This window comes from Notamacropus eugenii, chromosome 1 (assembly GCF_028372415.1).
Source record: "Notamacropus eugenii isolate mMacEug1 chromosome 1, mMacEug1.pri_v2, whole genome shotgun sequence".
NCBI classification, from domain to species: domain Eukaryota; kingdom Metazoa; phylum Chordata; class Mammalia; order Diprotodontia; family Macropodidae; genus Notamacropus; species Notamacropus eugenii.
This window is the reverse complement of record NC_092872.1, coordinates 372,761,650-372,783,347: the sequence shown is the minus strand read 5'-3', so window position 1 is coordinate 372,783,347 and position 21,698 is coordinate 372,761,650. Positions and strand designations below refer to the sequence as shown.

The 21,698-nt window shown below is 36.4% G+C and overlaps 1 protein-coding gene across 2 annotated transcripts in view; it reads right to left on the bottom strand.

Annotated features, from left to right (window-relative positions):
- Nucleotides 1–7,250: 7,250 nt before the first annotated feature.
- Nucleotides 7,251–21,698, bottom strand: part of KCTD16 (potassium channel tetramerization domain containing 16) — a 342,071-nt gene continuing 327,623 nt past the window's right edge. For both annotated transcript variants that reach the window (XM_072630645.1, XM_072630646.1), the window contains exon 3: nt 7,251–20,233. In XM_072630645.1, coding sequence (XP_072486746.1) covers nt 19,782–20,233 — 452 coding nt within the window. In that variant the 3' untranslated portion in view covers nt 7,251–19,781. The remainder of the gene's footprint in view (nt 20,234–21,698) is intronic.

Below are 21,698 nucleotides of genomic sequence, written 5' to 3'. Positions count from 1 at the left end.
AATGACTAAAATTACTTTTACATTATATTTGGAGCCAGGAGACCTATGTTCAAAAGCCAGCTTCAATGCTTATTAGCCATGTGACCACACACAAACGCTTTAGCCTCTCTGTGCATATGTTTTCTCTGTAAGACAAGGTTAATAATACTTCTATTTATAATGTCTAGGACCAGTCATAAGGTTAATTTAAGAAAGAACGCCTTGTAAACCTTTAAGAGCTACAGAAATGTGTGTCACTATTAGCAACAAATATAAATAGATACTAGCTGAGAGGTATTTATCAGACGAGGGACATAAACTCTTATGACTAGTTTGTGATGGTTTCTCAGACAATAGCATACGTAGGGATGATATGGAGAGGAAAGAGAGCAAGAATGATGGATCTGGTTAATAGGATATAGATATAAGGAGGAGGGGATTTCCATATCTTCCCATGACTTTTTTTTCCAGAAAGCCTAGACATCTATTGAAACAACCAACCAACCACAAATGTAAACCAGGGCCAAACAAATCCTTAATAAATTGGGGCAGATTGAAGTGCTTTTGAGTCATTGAATGAATTCAGATGAGGATATGCAGGAAATGTACTTAGATTGAAAGAATTAGATACACCTCTCAGTATATGTATAAGACAGAAAGATTTTGGGCAGGAAAAATCAAGCTTCAAGATTTCCTTGAGGAGGTATAAGGGTTGGAAGTGAGCCCAGAGGGAGCATCGAACTGTCTCTCCCTCACCCTCTTTTCCAAATAATGATTTTGTAAACTTCAAAATATTCAAAGAATTTGGACTTCCAATTGATTTTGGTAGCAGAATCTCTGGAGCAGCAGTGACTGATGGTAGTGCCTACATCAAAAATTGAAAGATAGAGACAAATTAGTCATAACAAGGGACACACTTAGCACTGTTTCTGGCACATGTTTGTGGTTGTTCAGTTGTGTACAGATCTTCAGGACCTTTGGGGACCACACTGCCCATACTGCAGTGGTCTGTCATTTCCTTCTCCAGTGGATTAAGGCAAACAGAGGTAAAGTGACTTGGCCAAGGTCACATAATTAGTAAGTTATCTGAGACCAAATTTGAACTCAGATCTTCCTTACTCCAGGTCAAGTATTCCTTCCACTGAGTCACCTAGCTTTATATGTTCCTGACACATGTAGTAAGTACTCAGTAAGTGCCAGTTGACTTGATTTGACTGAACTGAAAGGGAAGTTTCATGACTTTACAAAAGTACAGATACTTTGAGCCCAGCAAAAAACTATAGTTAAGGAGAATTTTATGAAGACCCCATGAAGGGAGAAAAGGACTTGTAGTAATCAGGAACTGTGATTTACCCTTTGTGATATATGCTCTATGAGCTTAAGCCCACTTTTCCTTGGAATATGTATGTACTAGTGGGATAGTGTGTCCTAGATTTTTGGGGGAATTGGTTTTGTGCCAATAGATCTTAATATACCATCTTAGAAAGTATCACTTTTTAAAGCTAATTCACTCTGGCTAGCTAATTGACAGTCAACGAAGAACATGCTAGATAGTGACTTAGGGATGATAGCAGTAAAAGAAATCCTACAAGCCCTCAGAATTACCCATATAAAGCTGAGGAAAGGAGTAGTCAGCTGCCCTCTGGGGCACTATCCTGCTACTGGCAGTGGGAGTTTGGGAAGCTGACAAGAAAGTTGTGACATAAGACTTCTCTGTGTAAGATTTACATCTAACAAAAATTCCAGCTTTTAAAATAAATCTTACTTTAGTGGTGGGAAATTAGATAAAATGCTGGACTTGGAGTCAGAAAGACTGGAGTTAAAATCCTGATTCAAACAGTTAAGAGCTGTGAGACCTTGGGGAAACCATTTAATCTCAACCTCAGTTTCTTCATCTGCAACCTGCCTCACTGGGTTATTTTTAGGATCAAATGAGATTCCTTCCACTTCTCTGTTTCCATCTTTTGACTCTTCCTTCATGCAACCTGATTGATCTCTATTTCTCTCACATAGCTTCCTGGTCTGGGGGCATGAAAGGTCCCCAGTCTTGTGTAGTCTGTATCTTTCAGGTTTGGTGAGTGCCAAAGACCATAAGAATCACCATACCTAATTACATAGTGATCAGAGGCATTTACATATGGAAAGAAGCCCCTTCCCTCCCTATTCAGAGAAACTAAGTGCATCACTGTCATCTATCCTTGTTGTGTTTGGACAAAATAAAACTCCTTTGTTCAATGACTTATAAGTGCATCATTTTGTCTCAATATCAGACCTGAACTAAGAGAGTGCTGGGGTTGAAGTCATGTCTACAATAATTTGCATACACACAATCTATACACACACATGTTATTTACATATATAAACACATGTGTATGTAATCACTTTGCAAACTTTATAATGCTACATAAATACTAGCTATACATAGTATGCTATCATTTAACACACACAACTCAGCACCACCAGTACCTATTTATCCCTTCACATCCACTGGCACGGTTGCCAATATTCATTTATTCCCCTTCTTGCAATTGCATAGCAGTACTCCCCTAAAAAGTCTCTCCCACCTTCCCTGGGCCCAATCAGACCATTGCCATTCAACCCTGCTTTCATCTCTTTTGTTTTTCCTTCCTAGACCTTCTTCTTCAATTCCCTGGGCTCCCCTATCCCCTACTTCACTGTTAATTATTTTTGTGGTACCTGATGCCTACCCCTTTCTAGTACCCCTTTCTGGTACTGAAACCTAATGAAGCTGAGAAGCAGTAACATAGTATAGGCAGTGAAAGGGACAGGAGAACAAGGAAGCCCAATCAAATCAGGTAGAAAGTATTAAAGATATCATAATGTTGCAAAAACAGCGGAATTTTATCAGTTCTTCCCAGGGAGGGAGGAATTCTCTTTTTCATACTTTGTAAAAAAAATTTTTTTTTTTGTATCTCAAGTTTTATTTGACACAAAGACTCCCCAGTACTGAAAAATTTTATTGATTACGTCCAGTGTTACCACTGGGATAGATTGAACACATAAAAAAATACGTGGAATATGTCTTGTGCATAACCTGGAAAAGATTTGTTAGACGTTCTACTTTAGTAGTGTCCATGTCTTTGTATTGAGTGGATACTGTCTGTATTGCATGAGCATCATTAAACCAGAACAGACGAAAGGGTTTATTTTATTTCCCATTTCATGAGAAAGACAATGTTCTCTTTCTGTCTTTCTCTGTCTGTGTCATTGTATGTCTGTCTCGGTCTCTTTCTATCTTTCTCCCCTCTCCACCTACTATTCCTCCTCTCCCTCTCCTTTTCTTATCTTTCTCACTTCTTCAAGATTTAATAAATATAAAAAAGGAGATATCAAATGGATGGACAGAACATCTTGCAACTTAAAAAAAAATTATCATAGGCAAAGTGGTGAAATGCTATTAGTACACCCTAACTTTTAGTATCCCTTGTAAGATTTGTCATTATCCCACTTTGCTTTGATCCATTAAACTTTTGTGGGGTTCCAGGACCAACTGTAGACCCAGCAGGCCCTGCATGACTTCCCAAGTCAGCTCTCTCCCACCATGAGTCTATTCTGGTATATTTCAAGGGCTTTGTTATCACTCTCTAAGATTAGGTTACCGTATTATTCATTTATTCCAGCAGGAGAGAACTTGTACATATCCCATGCACCAATCTGACTGTTCTTAACTCCTTTCCTTTGCTCAAACCCTTTGGCATTTATTCATGTCAGGTGGTTGAGAGCACGAGGGTATTAAATTGTAACCTCCATATAGGCATAGAAAAGATGACTCTGAAAGCTAATTTCTAAGATTGAAGGGATCCTGTATCCCAGGGTAAGGAAAAAGAATAAGCTACTGGCAATTATCATGCTTTCTGGTCCCAATGCTAATTATTACAGATAAAGCATGTGGACATACACACATGCACACACATGCAAATGTAGACATGCATGCTCATACACACACTCCACCCTTACTCTAGAAGTCTCCTATAACTCCATTAAAGTTTATAAATTAATGTCAGGACTAAAATTAAATTACAGATTGGAATTACTGAGGCAAAGATGGCTGCTATAAGAAAGACAGGGAATGGTTAGTCCATGAAGCTGGGCAGCTATAGAAAAATAATGAGATGTGTGAATTATTTTTAGGACCTACTCCTCTTCTCTTTAGCTAAAGCCCATTGGAATGAAAAAGAGAAAGACTTATATGACATCTATAGTGAGTAATCACTCATTATTGGGTCATTCAGGTTCATGCCCCTATCCTTATTTGGATCTCAGTCTCCTTCTATAAAGAATGCTCTTATTAAAAATGATACCTCCCTCCTCAATCTCAAATGGGATGCTTATCAGAATTACCAAGGATCTCTTCACGAGCAGGAGCCCAAATTAGAGCCTAAGCTACTACTATTAAATGGGATGAGGTGGAAGGTAACGGTTCATTGAGAATTAGAACTAAAAGGGACTATAGAAAATAGCAATCTAACCCCCTTACCTCATAGATGTAAAAATGCATACCAGAGATGACGTGTAGTGGCATTGGGTGCTTGGTTTTCTGTCATAATTATTATTTTTGAATTATATGGATTACATGGTTGAGCAGAATGTCTATATCAATGAGAATAGATCCTTCAGATTTTCAGAAAACAATACTATATTATCTCAGGATAGGTGCGAGGGATGAAAGGGGAACAGAGAAAGTTAAGAAAATTAAAATGAGGGGGGGAAAGGAATCAAGGAAAAGGAGAAGAGATAGAAGAGGCAAAGAGGAGAAAAGCTTTATTTGTACTCTAGGGATACTCAAGAAAGATAAATAAGTTTTGTGTTTTTCCTTTGTGGATATGTCAGATTTAATTGCTTTACATCCACTGTGGGTTACAACTCTGTGCCTAAATACACAGGAACAGCAAATCCTGGTGTATCGACCATGCCCTACCCCACTTCCCTTAAGGTTGTATTTGGTGTTTTGTTGCCTTGTATGCTATGGAGAAGAAATGGAGGATTTCTATATGCCTGGAGCAAAAGAAAAACAAGCCAAGGACTGATTTGAGTCCCCAAGTTTATCCTCTTTTGATGCATTCATAATGTTGATTGGTGAGAATCAGCAAAAGATCCCATGCAGTCCTGGTGGAGCACCATGAGCTTCTAAGCTGGTGTGTGTGTAGGGGGTTGGGGGGGGGGCGGCATTGACAATCTTTCTTCCGTGACTCAGGCTGAATCAGTGTTGATTTTTTTTTTTCTAAAGCCCTGTGAGATTAGGTTGGTTTTTTTCTTCCTGAAATCATTTTGTAAATCCAAGGCCTGTTCTTAGCCACCTATTGGGATAAATACTTCACTCTCTCTTGATCAGCTTTGGTCATAGTCATCATTGGATATATCTATTAAAGGATGAATGTGAATGTAGATATTGAGAATGTGTTTGTACTATTAAAACATAGATGGCAGGAAACTCATCAAAGGAACAATATTTCTGGAAATTTCAACCCTCCTAGATAGTACTATTTCCAAAAACCATCTTCACTTTGTCCACACTCTTATTTGAATAAATCAGTCAGATTTGAGAAAGCTGCTTATGTGAAATTCTGCAAATACAATGCCATACTGGTGAAAGGAAGCCCCAGATGCATCTCATCACAAGCACAGCTGGAGATATTCCCACTTGTTTCTGAACAAGCATTTACCAGGCATGGCATCCAGTTGGCCAAGAATCAATAACAATCCCACTTCACAAAAGCAGTTTCAGTAGCCTGCTTTGTAGACTCCTATGCCATTCAATGCCCTTTCAAGTAATTTATCCCCACATTTGTTGTCTATTTGGTTCCTAGTATAATTCAAAGCAACATAAAGAGTGAAAGTAACTCAATGCTATTTCTTTCCTTTGTAGTCATATCATAGTGATTTAGATTGTGTATTCACGATGCTTCATTTCTTAGGAGTGGAAGGTCTAGGAAACATTCATGTAGAATTAGGTGTGATCGCCTACTCTTCTTTATCTTTGATGTTTGTGACTCTTTCTGTTTCTCTTAAATTCATTCTCTTTCTCCCTCCATTAACAACTGATAAAAATTAAAATTATTCTGTTGTTTGGTTGTAGTGGAATGCATACTCAGTTCCTGTAAAATCCTCAAGATTACAAGTTCATTCAATCCATCCAATTGTTTAGAGGTAGAATAACATCAATTCATACCCAGAACAGTATGTAGCTTACTTAAATTCTCAAGGGAGAAAATTCACATTTTTTTCCTTAATATGATATTATTGGGTCTCAGATTAATGAGGGGGGAAAGCTTTTATTTTCTTCTGTCCTAAATCTTGTACCAGTACAGATTTAGCTTAGTTTTTTTCATCTTCTCGGTGGAAATGGCTACTGACCCTTCTCCAGTGTTTCAGCAATAACACTGTATCTATTAGATGGCTTAGTTACAGGGGTGAAAAGAAGACACCATATTCAACTATGATTTTGACCAGTGAATCTAGTGAGAGTTTTTAATGTATAATTCACATGTTCTTTTTCTATTTATTCTTCGCGTTAACACAGTGGCTCTTTTACTGTTAGCTTGTTTTGGATTTTGTTTACTTGGCAAAGTTCCTCCGAACTATCATACTCCTATTGTCACTCCCCTTTGCTACAGTCTTTTATTATTTGCATAATTTCCTTCCTCTTTTATTAAAATGCGTTCTGAACTCTGTTCGGAAAGGCAAGTCAGTTAACCTCTCCATGCCCTGGGCAAATTTCTAAGACTATAGAGTAAGTTGCAGATGAGTAGTGAATCTACACTGTTGTGTAGTGGGAGGTTTCATAGTACTTCCCCCTATATTGTATGTGTATGTATATACATATATTCATTTATGTACATACACAGATATACATATAGAATATTTGCACATATGCACATATATGATGCAATACATGTATATTAATATATGTATTATATTAGTTTCTACCACAAAATTGCATAACTTATACTGATTTATATAACTTATCATATATGTATATATGTGTGTGTGTATAAAAAACATTTATGTTAAATATCTTTAAGATTCCCCCAAATCCTTGCCTACCTATCCTACACATTCTCTTGAATAACTCTCATTTCTTTATGCCCATCCAGCTAGTTTCTAAAAGAGAAATAAATAAATTTAAATGACATTTACCATAGATTTAAAATTCTTGAATAGCATCATATAATGTTGAAGCATAAGCCTGATATATGTTAGAAATGTAAGTTTGTACAAATATTTATATATATATATATATGACCACTGAATGTTACCAAATGATTTATTATGATTAGTGGTAAATTACAATGTATATGAAATGGAATTGTAAATGGAAGGACACAAAAATAGTTACCAATTTCTGTAATTATATTCACAAGATATTCTGTAATATATTTCAGTCAGAAGAGACAGTTTCTGATCTGTCCTTTAGCATATATCCACAAATGCATTTTGTAGTTTCAACCACATAATTTCACAATACTGATACCATATCTGTATCATTTACCTTACTATAATAACTAAACAGGATATGAAAGTGGTTAATAATAGCAATGAGTCTCCTCATGATCTATCAGCAATTCTAAACAAAATAGTAGATTTTTTTTTTCCATTCGAAGTGAGGGTAGGATGGAATGGTAATAACTGGAATTGTAGATATTATATACATAGCTATGTATATATTTATATACCACCTCGAGCCATCGGTTCAGTAAAAGGCAGGCTGCTTTCTAGTTGGACCAACGATCACCCATCCCATGTGCAATTCCATTGGGATAAAGGGCATTATTATTTTTTTAATCACACTTCTCTCAGGAACAAATAGGTAGGAAGGAAATACAGCAGGCTAAAAGTTACAGTGTTACATACCACAGTAAAAACAGTTACTGAGTAATTAGAGTCACAGCAGTTGTGTATACTTGTTATTCACAGACTGAAGACAGTTGTCAAAGAACCGCTCCACTTCTGAGGACTGACAACATGAAGACATGCATTTGAATGAGTCCATAACTGTTGACGTCTATACTTCAATAAGCACATTCAATTTTAATGCCTTCCAAGAAAACAGACTCCTTTGACAGTTTGCATCAGAAATGCATCTACAATTACACACGAGAGAACCTGTAAACAATTTGACATTACACTTATGTACAACTGAGCAACATTGGGAAGGGAGAAGAGGTAATTCAGTGGGTGTCACTTGGTATATATCAATGTGCAACAATTTGACCCAGCCTTGGCTAAGCCATCCAGTGCTTGAATGAGGTCAGAGAAAGTAGCATGAGCAAGGCCTCCCTAGAGATCACCACTCAGTGAAATTATCAGTGAAATTCAGAATCTTGTACCCATAGTGAAAATAGCACAACAGTCTAAGAATCAGTGATTGATGGACAAGAGGTTCGTTAAACCTGGGCAAATTATGTTGGGGTATCTCTAGATGACTTAATCGATATGGTCTTTTTCTTTAAAAATAGATAGCGATTTATTACTTGTGTGTGTTATATTTGAACATGAGTTGATTTATGTTGCATACATGTATAGATGTGTATATATATATGCAAGTGTGTATATGTCTATGTATCTATGCAAATGTGTATGTGTGTATATACATACATATACATATATGCTCATGTTTATTAAATAAACTACAATGTCCTCTCAGCACAGAGGTAGTGGGCTAATGAGGAATATGTGTTGTCAGACATGGAAAATGTATTGCTTTCTTTTGCCTAATTATATTCATTACAACAGAAGGCTGTCTTGGGGTCAAGAGGTAAGGGGGGAATCGATTGGAAGTGACAATGATTTCTTTTAAAGACCATCACAAAATTGAAAAAAAAAGTAATCCAAGTGCTTTGTTGATTCTGGCATGGTAAAGGGACAGCCATTTAACCAAGAACAGAAGCTTAAACTTTATAAAACTCTTGTTTTGTTTTGTTTTTCCAGCTTTTGAATTATTTCATCAAGCATTGAGACTTGTTACCTTTGAAAACCAAACTCTTATTAAAACAAAATGGAGGCTAATCAACAGCTTCAAAGTAATGCTAGGTGACCTAAGAAGGCTCCACTAAGAGGTGTGGGCCATAAAGTGAGGTCTTTGGAAAGAAATCACCCTTAAGTTATCTTTTAGGAGAATGATGATAAATTTACCCTTTCAGTGAATAAATAATGCAATAAAAACTCTTGTCATTCATATGCCCTGATTCTATAAGGATTTAAACTACACAGGCATAAAAAAAGTACATCCATTCATATGAAGCATTGAAGGATGATTTCCTGGGGATAGAATAACAACTCTGGGCTACTTTTTTCTATTTATTTTTAAATTTTCCTTAGCTAAATAATCCTCTAAGAAGAACCTACCTGAATCTATTGGGCTTTGGTGGGAGGAGTGGGGAAGAAGAATAAAGAAAACAGGTAATAGGACAATTGAAGAGAAGTGAAAAATTTATATTCTGTGCCAACTTTCTGAAAAATCAAAACCTTTTTTTCCCTAAAATGTCCTTCATTTTCATTAGAACATTTCATGATTATAAAAAACAGTTCTTCTATATTTCTACGGTCATTTTTTTTTCCCTTCAGAGGGTCCTGGTGGGGCCAGGGAGTGGGAGGTCGGGGTTTGCAAATAATTATACTCTTTTACAAGTTGTTTTTCTGGTTCTTGGTGCAACCTGACAATAACATGGAAGGTACAAGACCATGCAAAGGCAATCAGCTAAACTTTGTGCTTGTCTGAGTTTCTTTGTGTGGGCTTGTATTTGAATTCACCTCAATTTGAATTCTCAAGGAGTACCTGAAAGAGGACACTTGATTTGCATAGGGTTCCTTACAAATTGAGCTTCTTACAATCCAATGGTTTGTCAAGCAAAGTGCACTGGCGAAACCATATGTATCACAATCATGACAAGATGACTGGTTGAAAAGTAAAAATAAATTGGTTGTTCTGTCAAAGACAACCAGGTATTTTTGGAAATTAACTGAATTCTTAGCTGCTTTGGTCAGCTCTTTTGGTATTATGTAGACAGGGATATTCTTAGGGGTAAAATAAAGTGTTTCTGAGTTGTTATTACAAGGTGCCCTTGTGCTTCTATAGGTATATGTATATATGCAAATACATATATACACATATAATGTATATCTATTTATTTACAATTATTAATTTCTTTACAGTAACAATTCTTGAGTGGAAAAGGGGGATAGGAAATATAGTTCTGTTATTTAATCATTAGTGTAAGGCTTTCTCAATGTGAAAGTGGAAGTAATTTCCACTATCTTGTCTATTACTTTTGGTCTTAGAGAGCTGCCTGGGTTACTGAGGGTTCTTCAGAGGGTTCTTGATAGGGTTCCATGACTGGTATGTGTTACAATCAGAACTTTCCAACTCTAATGCAAGTCTTATGTCTAGTACTCTAGGTTTTCAGTCTACTATAATCATAGAAATGCTCAGTATATGCATTTTTATATCCACATGAATCACCCAACATCTTAAGACAGCTGTGAAAAATAAAGGTAAATTGACAATGAAAAGATTTAATTTGCCCAGTAACTATTTGGGGTAGCATCAGTGAGACTGCGGTAATCAAAGTATATTCTTGAACAAAGTTCCAAGTTCACTTTCACAATTGGATCATATCCCAATTAACTGGCATCTTCTGTAGTTTACCACCATCATTGTAAATGAGTCACTACAAAGTAGGCACAAGTAGCTATTTTCCCCAGCTCTTATAACAGTTTGGGTTCTTCTTTAATCACACTTCCAATTAGATTTTTACTCAAAAGTATCATAAGACCAAAGGTATATACTGGTGGGGGGAAACATGTGACCCCCATACTCAAAACTCCATCCAGCTTCAAGCCATGAGTTTGCTTTGTGTGCCATTTTTAAAGGGAGTTTTTCCTAATCCTCTTTAGTATTACAGCTATTTGTCCCCTCAAATTATCATGTATCTATTTATCTGTTCCTCCCCAGGGGCCCATAAATATAATCTCCATAAGGGCAAAGTCATTTTATTTTCTTCCTTTGCATTCACAACACCCAAAAGAGTGCCTTGTATATAGAAGGCATTTAATAAATCTTGTTGGGCTGAGTTGGGAACATCACAGTACAAATTCACTTTTTTTTTGGAAAGAAAAATATATAGGAATCACTGAAATCATTTTTTGGTTCCTCAAAATGCAGAAAGTTTGGTGAAGCAATGTTGTTGGAGAAGGGGGTACTTAATTCCCTAAGAACATTGTCTGTGCATACATAACAAGCAGTGTTAAGGCAACAGCAGACTGATGCCCAGAAGAGTTTATGCCAATGGGGCTCAAATGCTTGCTCAGACTTGCTCAGACTTGCTCAGACTGAATAATGTTAGAGCAGGATTTTACAAGGTTATCACGAGTTTTAGTTGTCATGGTATTATTGCGAGCAGACATTGTTCAGGGTAGTGTTTATGTAGGATAGGCCTATATTTTAAAAATTGTATTTCTTTTGAGGCTACATCTGTGTTTTGCAGTAAGAAAACAAAAAAAATTATAATGTTGAAACACTAAGTGAAGACAGTTACAAGAGTATTTGTGAATTGTTTTGAAGGAAGGAAGAGAAGAAAGGAGGGAGGGAAGAAAAGAGGAAGGGAAAGGTGAGAAGCTAGTCAATTTATTCTTTCAGCTGTCCCTTTTTTTTCCCATTTGATAACAGAGGCATTAGAAGGAATCTATTTAGCTTAAAAGTTCCATTAATACAATGATGAATCTTGAACTGGGATCTAAGTGCCTAAGTTTTGAATTGATTAGATACTCGTAAAACAAACAAATAGAGGTAGGGTTTAAAGTAAGTAAGGTCCTTGGAGTTGCTCTAGTTTTCAGAGTACTCCAAGTAGTACAGAAAAAGAAAGAATGGATTGAGAAGCAGACAATCAGTTTTTTTTTTTTTTCTGATGCACCATTTTTTCTTCTGTGTGAAACCTCCAAGAAATTACTAAATCTTTCTAGACGTTCAGTTTCCCAACTAAAAATTGAGACATTTGCCAATTCATTGTCACCAGTATGTTGTTAAATAAGATTATGTATAAGTATTTTTAGGGAAAAAAATTATAGGTAAACGTGAATTATTGTCAATACAAGTTGTACATAGGTTGAGCACTACAGACCTGCTGTAATCTTGAAATAACCTCATTTTGAAACAAAAGTGAGATATGTCGATATTGTCTGTTGGTTGAAGAAAATAATTGTTAAAAAAAAAGAAAAAAACAACAGCAGCATCTTTATAACAGTGAAGTTCAACCTAAAGCAACTCCATTTGAGTCAGCTTTGAAATCTCAATTCTCTGCTCTTTGTTTTTTCTGTTTCATACATTTCTTCCTTATTCCATTGAAATTTTGAAAGTACCTTGCTGCTGAATCTTTTTTAGCCTGAGAAATATTTTTGAAAGGGTCATGTGAAATGAAAGGGCTTCCTAAGTATTTCTTGCCAAAAAATATTTCACTTTTGTGCTCCTGTTTTAATGTTGACAGCCTGAATGAAATCCAATTCTCTTACCCTCTACTACTCATATTACTTCTGCATTTTCACTCAGAATTCTCCCTACAAGAGGTACAGGAATTATGTCTTGGATAGTTAGCGGCAATTCACCATTGTATACAGACACACAGACATATCTACATACACAAACGCACAGACACATCCACACAGAATAGAAAAAGGATTTATTTATTTATTTTGAGAAAGAGTCACTGTATCCTGTTCAGGCTGACCACTCCTGGGTCCAATCTCACTACTGACTGGCATGTGAACTTTGATGTGCTCTATATAATATAGCCATATATTTAATATAGTCATATACACAATCTAAGCTGGTTTGCCCAACCTTAGGCAGTCTGGTTCCCAATCTCAGGGGCTCAAGATATTAGTGCCAGATTTAATGTAGACACTTAATTTTAGCCTCATTGAAGCTCAGAAAGCCTGAGCTCAAGTAATCCATGAGTCTCTGCCTTACCAGCAAGCAGCAATTACAGGCATGTGCCACTGCAGTCAGTGAAAAGGGAATTTCCTTTTTGAAGTCTGCGTGAATAGATATTGGTCAATGTTTTTTCTGCTATGATTAACAAACCAAATATGCACTACTTTTTGCACCAGTGAAGACTAATTCATAAATGAATAAAGAGGGACTTTTTAAACCTCTGTAATCAATTTTTTTAAAGCACATAATGCTAACTTAATTGACCATTAGGTCCACAAGTAGACTGAGAAGGTGTTTGAATATTTCACACATACATTAGAATTTCACACATTTTCATTTTATACCAGGGATACAGCTCAGTCAATGCTTTAATGTGCTTATATCCATAACTAGGACATAAGAGCTTTCTTAAGCTAGTTAATGATTATCTTTCATAATAGAGTATTGTTTCTTTCATTTGTGCTTTCCTCGTGAACATTATAAGTACAGTAGATGTCTATGAATAGTACACAAGATGAATCTAATTCCAGGTGTTTACAAACTCACTTATCTGAGGCCTAGAAACAACTGCTTTCAATTACTTTTCTTTGTATTGACTCCTACTACATTTATGATAGGGCTGCTACTAACAGGGAAAGAACCTGGAAATCTATTGATTTATAAGGCATATAAGCATGTAAATTAGCAAAAGGTCAGCTCTAAGATTAAACTGACAAGACAGAGGAGGTAGTTGAAGACTGGAGAGTTACTAAATCCTCTGGCTGGCATTAGGAGTGTTTATGTCAGATTGATTATCAGGAAAATCACTCCTCTGGGACGATCCTGATAGTCACTAGTTCAGGCTATATTTTTCTTTTTCCCTCCTCATTTTTATGAGAGTGAATTACTAAATGAAACGAGGCAGATAGCCTGGGAGTGTGAAATCCTTTAACCAATAAACAAATCAAATCTCAACCAGACCTTTAGGAGCTGCCAATAGCCAGGTTAATGTAGCCCAGAGAAGTTGGGATTTGGCAGTCAGGCAGAGAATTGAGGCAGTGAATGTAGGTTACCTAAGGAATTCAAGGGAGGAAAAGGGTAGATTACATATGACATAGTGAATTTCCTAGTCATTTCATCTTGATAGATTTCCCAAATTCACCACATGCTCCACTTCAATCTGTGTGACAAAGATCTGACTTAAGTAAATATTTCTTGATCACCATAGTAAGCTCTTACTTTGGCCACAGCCATTCAAGTAAATATCTGGATAACTGAGTCCATATGTTTCAATATAGTCATTGCCAACTAACATGTTAAACATATTCCTTATTCCCTAGTTTATCCATTTATTCTTTGGCTTTTCCACTGGTGTTCTCCTGAAGCCTTGGACCTATTTTATTGTTTGAGGTTTTCAGTCATCTCAAAGCCTCACACTTCTGCTTGGGTCTAATTGGCTGCCCATAAGAAGTTCACTGGCCCAGAAAGACATTGATTTAACATGGCTTGGCTCCTACTATATCACAGACCGTTTCATTGTCAGTTTGATTGTTTTTCGTTTTGTTCTACTTTTTTTTTCTTATGGAATCACCTTGATTCCACACAACACAATAATTAAATGTCAAAGGCACATTCATGTTCCTTTCAACTGGGCTGAACAGAGACTTGAGGAGGCAAAAATAAATATGCCATTGTCATTGGGAAAATTCATAACTTTATTTCTAATTGGGCATCATTAGGCTCTCTCTCTCTTAGAGATATTTACCCATCCACCCAGAGATGACCAAGTTTGTTTTAAACTAACATTCCCTCTGCCTACACAGAAAAGGGGTATCTGAAAGAGCCTTTACTGCTAAAGAACAAGTAAAATGTAATAAGACAAATAGAGAAGTCTCCCACCATCTTTCCATACTTGAGATGCTTTTCTCAAGCTTTTTTTATTTAGAAATAAAGGATATTTTGGTTCCAAGTTGATTCCTTGAATCACTTAGAATGCTTCAAGGAGATATATTCTGAACTTTCTATTGTCAGTATATAGCTTTCTAGGAAGGCCACAGTGAAAAAAAAGTCCTTATTTCAATTGGCAAGATGAGAAAACAGATATTTCAAACAAATGAGCTCTCTTGTCGCATCACAAGGCTGTGATTATTAAAGTTTAAGACTCTTTTCTTTCAGCAGGGGTGGAGAGCAATAACCATTTCATCTAAAACCAGAATGATGAAGGCAATATAAATCAAACCCATTCCAGCAGATTTCATTTGGTCTAATTCTTTCTACAGATATTAATCATAGTATAGTCCTGTGCAAATGACATCTAACTCCATTCCAACTAGGTAGAAAGAACACTCCATCTGATTCTCTTTCTCAACTGTGTCATGTTGATAATAAAAAAGAAAATAAGTAAATTGGAACTGTGGTTTAGCTAGATTTCAAGATGCCAAGAATACTGAGATATTAAAGGAGACAAATGGCCCCTGTTAAACCTATAATCCAGTATGCAAATTGGCAAAAAAAAAAAAATCTGTCATAGAGTCACCAAGAGGGAGAAAAAAAAACCCCAGAAACTTCTTCCTTCATTTTTTTCCTCTATGTTTTACAGTTTCAAGTTGAAGTGTCCAAGGATTCTTTCTCATGTTTCACAGGTGGTGGAAAGAACTTTGTCTTTCTAGCAATGACAGACCATGAAAGTTTATATTAGCCGGATCTATAGAACCCAGTGACAAAGAATGACGATGTTTTAGATTTTCCCATGTTCTACAGCTACGCTAGGTACTGGCTGGGCTGGGAGGCTGGAATCATTTCAGTGGATTTCATTCTGAGTTCCAAATATAAAAATGAGGTTTTACTACTCTGATAGGGAGATAGTAAATAGCGATTTTATAAATCATCCTGTAGGTCCATCTATAATCTTACAGAGTCAGATGTTTTGACACAGATGGATGAAACCCAGGCATAAACTCTAAATTCAGGAAAGCAAAAGTGATTCTGAAAGAATAGTAATATATGAGAATAATCAGCATGGAGAACCCTCAGTTAACATCCATCTTAAACAAACATTATCAATTGAAAAGTGAAAGTTAATAAATCATCTGTTGATCATTTGTTGACAAATGTTAAAATGCTTTGATTTTTTTTGTTTATATTTTCTACCATTGAATTGGCAGACTGGATTAATGTTGTATAAACAAGATTTAGAAGACAATATGTTTTAAAAGGGATAAGGAGTATATTTTACTCCAGTTTAGGTAGGATAATCTGTGTCTACATTTAGGTTTAAAAAGAATAAAATGGCCTCTTGTTTTTGGAAGATTCTTCCAAAGAAACACCAAAGAAACATCCGTAAGTCCCAAGACTTACAGATATGGCAATGCAAACACTCCAGTGGCCCACAACAGACTTTTCCAATCTTCCATTTTTTTTTTTTTTTGGTAAAAGGAGACAGACATTAGTAATGGATTAGGAGATTTGCAACCTCTCTTTCTCATTTGTCTTTGGGAACAAATACCTTGTTTAGATTCAGGCTTCTCTGGGAAATAGTCCTTTTACCATCCCTGTAACATCAGCGCACTGGCGATTGACCAAGCAGTTGATGTTATATTACAAAAGGCATTGAGTTTTAATTCAGAGGATTATGTTTCAACGTTCAGTACTACTAGTCATTACTTATGTGACTTTGGACAAGTCACTTATCTAGTTTGGTCTCACTTTAATTATCTACAAAATGATATGATTGGAATACTTGATTTCTGAGGCTCCTTTCACCTCTAAATTCTTTGATTCCATGACTGATAGTGCTTTGGTCATAATGTCACTCTTCTCCTCACAATCAAATTACCCAGAATGACACCAGTATAGTTAATCTCATTGGCTCAGTGTATGAACTTTAGTTTCAAGAAATGAAAAGAATCAGAGCGCCCATGTTGATATATAACTCTCCCCATAACAGGACTTAAAGTTCTTTAAAAAAAAAAAAGAACTAAATAAGGAGTGGTACATAACACAATGAGCACAGATAGAACTTTGCAAACTCATACTTCATATAAACAATTTCCCTAACCTTTAACTTTCTCCATAAGCAATTAGCAACATGGTCTTACTCTAGGTGACTTAGTTGCTAATTGTTTCTTTAGCACACTCTAAAAACAATCCTGCATAGAGGTATGATCAACTGTAAACCAGTACTTACACAACTGAAAAGCAAACATAGTTTTGCTTCCTTGGGTAATTTACATTGGTACTGTATGGGCACAGTCTACAAAATAAAACAAAAGAAAACGAAAATCACCTTACAGAAGTACCTAGTACATAGTAGGACCTTATAAATATTTATTGAATTGAATTAAAAACTATGGGGTATGTGTGCATGCATGCATGCATGTGTGTGTGTTTGTGTGTGTGTGTGTGTATGTGTGTGTGTATGTTTTCTAATCAGTAGTTTCCTTCCTATCACTGGAACTAAAAGAAAGATGCGAGCAACAGATATTATTGCTAACTGATTAGGTAAACAGGATGAAAACACACTGTGATTTTATATGAATTTACATTGCAACATTTAATTTCCTCTTTAAAAGTATGCAGCAGAAGTTAGGGGTTGCCTGCCCTCCCAACTCTTCATCTCATGTTAGTTGTTTGAGGCTGCAAAGCACACCTTGTTGACAATTTAATTAGATATGAGTGGAAAGGGAGCTGCAATCAATGCAAATTTTTGGCCCAGAGTTATTTCATAGCATTATTGGAAAGGCCTTAAGAATTATTTGATCACAGAGGGCCTTAGGATGGTCTTTCCCATTTGAATTCTCTCTTGATTCATTAAAATCTGACTCTTCCCTTAATCCTCAGTTATTTAGATGATTACATTCTAATCCGATTTTCACTGATATTGAAAAAAGAAGTCATTCTGAATAGAATGAATGAAAAGACTGAATAAAAATAGATTACAGCTTATGACTGATCCACTGCTGTACATAGTAGAGAAGAACAGGTAGCAAATTTATGAATGATTCTGTTGACATCTCAGTTCTCAAAGCCTTTAAATAAAACCTTTAGCCCTTAATTAGAGATGTGAACACATAAAAATTTTGACAGGTTATGACTGTTGTGAAATGCAAGTCTTGTGAGACTTCAGACAATCATTTAGTAGTGACTAAAACTGAAATAAAACCTCTTAAACAATTGGCTTTGGTAATGGATGTGTAAACAGAAACGAGTGATACATTAATCATTGTGTTTTGGTCCTGCTGACAAACAAATTCCTTCCTTGACACACACACATGCATTTTTTTTCCCATTTTTTAAAAGTTTTCCATTTGGTCCAAGTTAATGACTGACAATGAAATATCCTTTCCCATTTCCACTGAAATCCACATTTTTTGCCTAAAAGAAAGCAAAAAGTCTTCAACACCACAATCCTAAACTCATCAGAGGTAATGGAGCATCTACAGCAAATAAGATTACAAGGATAGCTACAAATATGTAATTCTCTGTGTCTAGGCAGAACACAGTGATCTTGATTTCTGACAGCAATCCAGTTAATGGAATACAGATATGTAGCCCAGTAAACCAAAATCCATTCACAGATCTCAATTTTTGGCTCTCTATCTAGGTAACATCAACATGGCCCTTGCTAAGGCTCTCCTTTGTGCAACATAGGTATAGCCAAATCTTCACATTTCAAGGGTAAACAAAAAACATCAAAGTGACTTTAATTTCCAGCAGTGTAGCACTGTATTTAAAAAAAGGAACCATAAATATATCATTGTGTTACTAGGATTTAGGAAAAACAAAGCAAATAGGAACACTTAGCTTCAGTTCCTCTATTATAATCAGCAGCAGTGAAGACCTTCTGAGGGTAGTGCCATTCTCAGTCTTTGATCCTACCACAAAAGAAGGATTTGGAGAGCTGGAAGTAAGTTTAGTATAAAGGCCACAAAGATGTCTGAAGGTAGGGAAAATTAGGTCTATATTCTATCAGAGAGGTTAAGGGGTGATTTAATAAGAGTCTTAAGTGTATGAAAGGCTCTTACGCAAGTAATGGTCACCAGCTCTCCTTCCTCCATCCACCAACATAGAAAATAATTTCAGCCCAGGGTTGAGGTGGGAATTAGTTTGTAAATAAAGAAGGATTAATTATTGACCAGGTTCATTCACCACTGAAATGGTATCCCAAGAAAGGATATGAAATATCTTTTTTTGAAAAACATTTAAAAATTGGATAGATTTTCACTATTACAGAGTGAAAGGTCCTGTCAGGAGCAGGGGATTAGATCAAGTGACCTCATAGACATTCCCTGACCTTGAATTGTATGAAACATGTATATATGTGTGTGTCCCTATGCATACACACATACATACACACACATACAAATAAACGTACAAATAGCATAGCCAATATAAACTGGATATCGTAGGTTTAAGTAAAAAGTCTAAAAAGTCACTTCTTTTTTCCCACAAACAAAATTAAAAGCAAAATTAAAAATTTCAAATGTATCATCAGGCAAACCCCTTGTCCTTCATCTCCCCATTCAGTGGCCCTTTCCACTGGGGAAAAGCAAGGAACACTTGGCTTGGAATAGATGAACACCAGGTTCTCTCAGTTGTTGCTGTAACCATGTCTCATGTGTAACATTTTCAGTGTGTAATCTAGAGCTCACAAACAAACAGCATTTTCACAGTGCTTCCACATCTGGGGAAAAAAAATCAATTACCCTGTGACTTTACATGAGAAGGTGAACTAGGCAAATTAGGCAATACAAGATCAATAAACTGTTGTGGCCTAACACATTCTTACTATTTTCCTTTTAAAATATCAATATTCTTGTGTATGATGTTTATTTGGAAATGATAAAGTGTGTGTTTTTCCCCAACCCCCAGCCTTCTCCTATAGATGGTACTTTCTTAATAGTTCAGATTGCCAAGGATGTTTCCTTTCTGGGAACCTATCTGGAATTTTGATCTTCAGAAAATCTTGGATGCATTTTTCTAGCTCTTCCTCAATGGAGAGCTTTTCTTTCACAGCTTTTTTTTTGCCCGAGTTAGACTCCCTAGAGCCACTGGTCAGAGTCCGAAGCAAGTCGCTTTTCCGACGCATCTCTGACTGCTGGATCAGTTGCACAGGGCCCTTCTTGATGGGCCTGTCCAGAGTCTGGATGTTGGGCTGGCGAGTCACAGGCCCACAGATGACAGTCTCCTGAGGGGAACTGGCTTCTGACTGACTGTCACAGCTAGAAGTGGAGAGTTCGTTGCACGAGGTGCCACTCTCCCCTTCTTTGTCACCCTTGCCATTTTTGCAACAGCAATCACAGTGTGAGGAAGACCACCTGGAAGGTTCACCTGCAAGAGATCACACAAGACCCAGTGGATTAAAGGCAGCTCAGATGACTTAAAGTTCAATTGTGTACACATACGTATATGGGGGTTGGCGTAAAGAGAGTGATATCTTTGCAAGGTACCTGATGAAATAGCTTGCACTCAATAAGCATCTAAGAAACATTTGCTAGATTCAATTTAATTGAAACAGAATGGCTTCCTTACTACCTGGGAGGTAAAGTGCTCCTGGCATGCAACTGAGAGCCAAGGCTTTTGCATTCTTTTCCAAATTCTCTGCATTATCATAAACCAGTTTAAATCATGCTCCTCTAAGAAGTAAAAGTATAATATAGCATGGTAAGTCTATTAAAGAAGACTTAGTTTTGTTTCTAAAGCAACAAAGGTTTTCTCCAGCATTATCAATGTCCTGATCCTGAGCCCTGATGGAGAGAGAAACAGAGCTTCTTCCTTTCCAGTAAAGGGCTCCTATTTAAACCATAAAGGAAACTTGCAGGGACATATTAATTCATTCATACATAGACATCCACTATCCGGTACCTGTTTTTCCAACTTCAATGTGAGGAGAGAAAACAAATTAAAAGTTCTCTCCTAAGGTAGTTGATGATTTGATTAAAGGAGTCATATGCTGAATTTGACTTGTGCTAGAATAGCTTCATTCTCTAGCTAGCAATAGCATTTTAGGTTGATAGAACACTGGTCCTGGAGTCAGTAAATAGTGAGTTAAATCCATTTTTAGACATTCCCTAGTTGTTTCACCCTGGAAAAGTAATTTAATCTCTATATGCCTCAGTTTCCTTAACTACATAATGAGGATAATAATAGCACCTTCCTCCCAGGGCTGTTGTAAGGATTAAATGAGATTGTAATTGTACAGCACCTGCACATAGGAGGCACTTAATTAATGTTTATTCCCTCCCTCTCCTTCACCACTGAGAAAAACAAACAAACAAACAAATGTGCTAATTTAAGAAGGAACCCAATCCTGATCCATCCCACAGTAAGAAACTAGAGTTATCCAGGAAATATGGTGTGTGTATGATGGACAATGGTTTCTTTACCATTTTGTTGTTATTGTTCAGTTGTGTCTGACTCTGTGACCCTACTGCCTCTTTTCCTGACTGATGCCTTCACTCTGTGATAAGCTGCCATTTATTCAGCATATATTCCATATATACACAGATGCTTGCATGTCGCCTTTCCCAATGGAATGGGAACTCTTCGAGGGCAAGGATGACATTCATGTCTTGTTAATTCTCATTGCTTAACATGCAGTCAGATATATAGTAAGCACTTGATAAATGCTTGTTGACTGATAAGATTAAATGTTGAATATTTCCTATATAACTTGCATGCTATGTGATGTAGTAGATAAAGAACTGAAATAAGAGTCTGGACAGGTATAAGTTAAAATCGCAAATCAAATGTTTACTCACTGTGAGACCTCTATGAGTTTAATTTTTGAATTTAC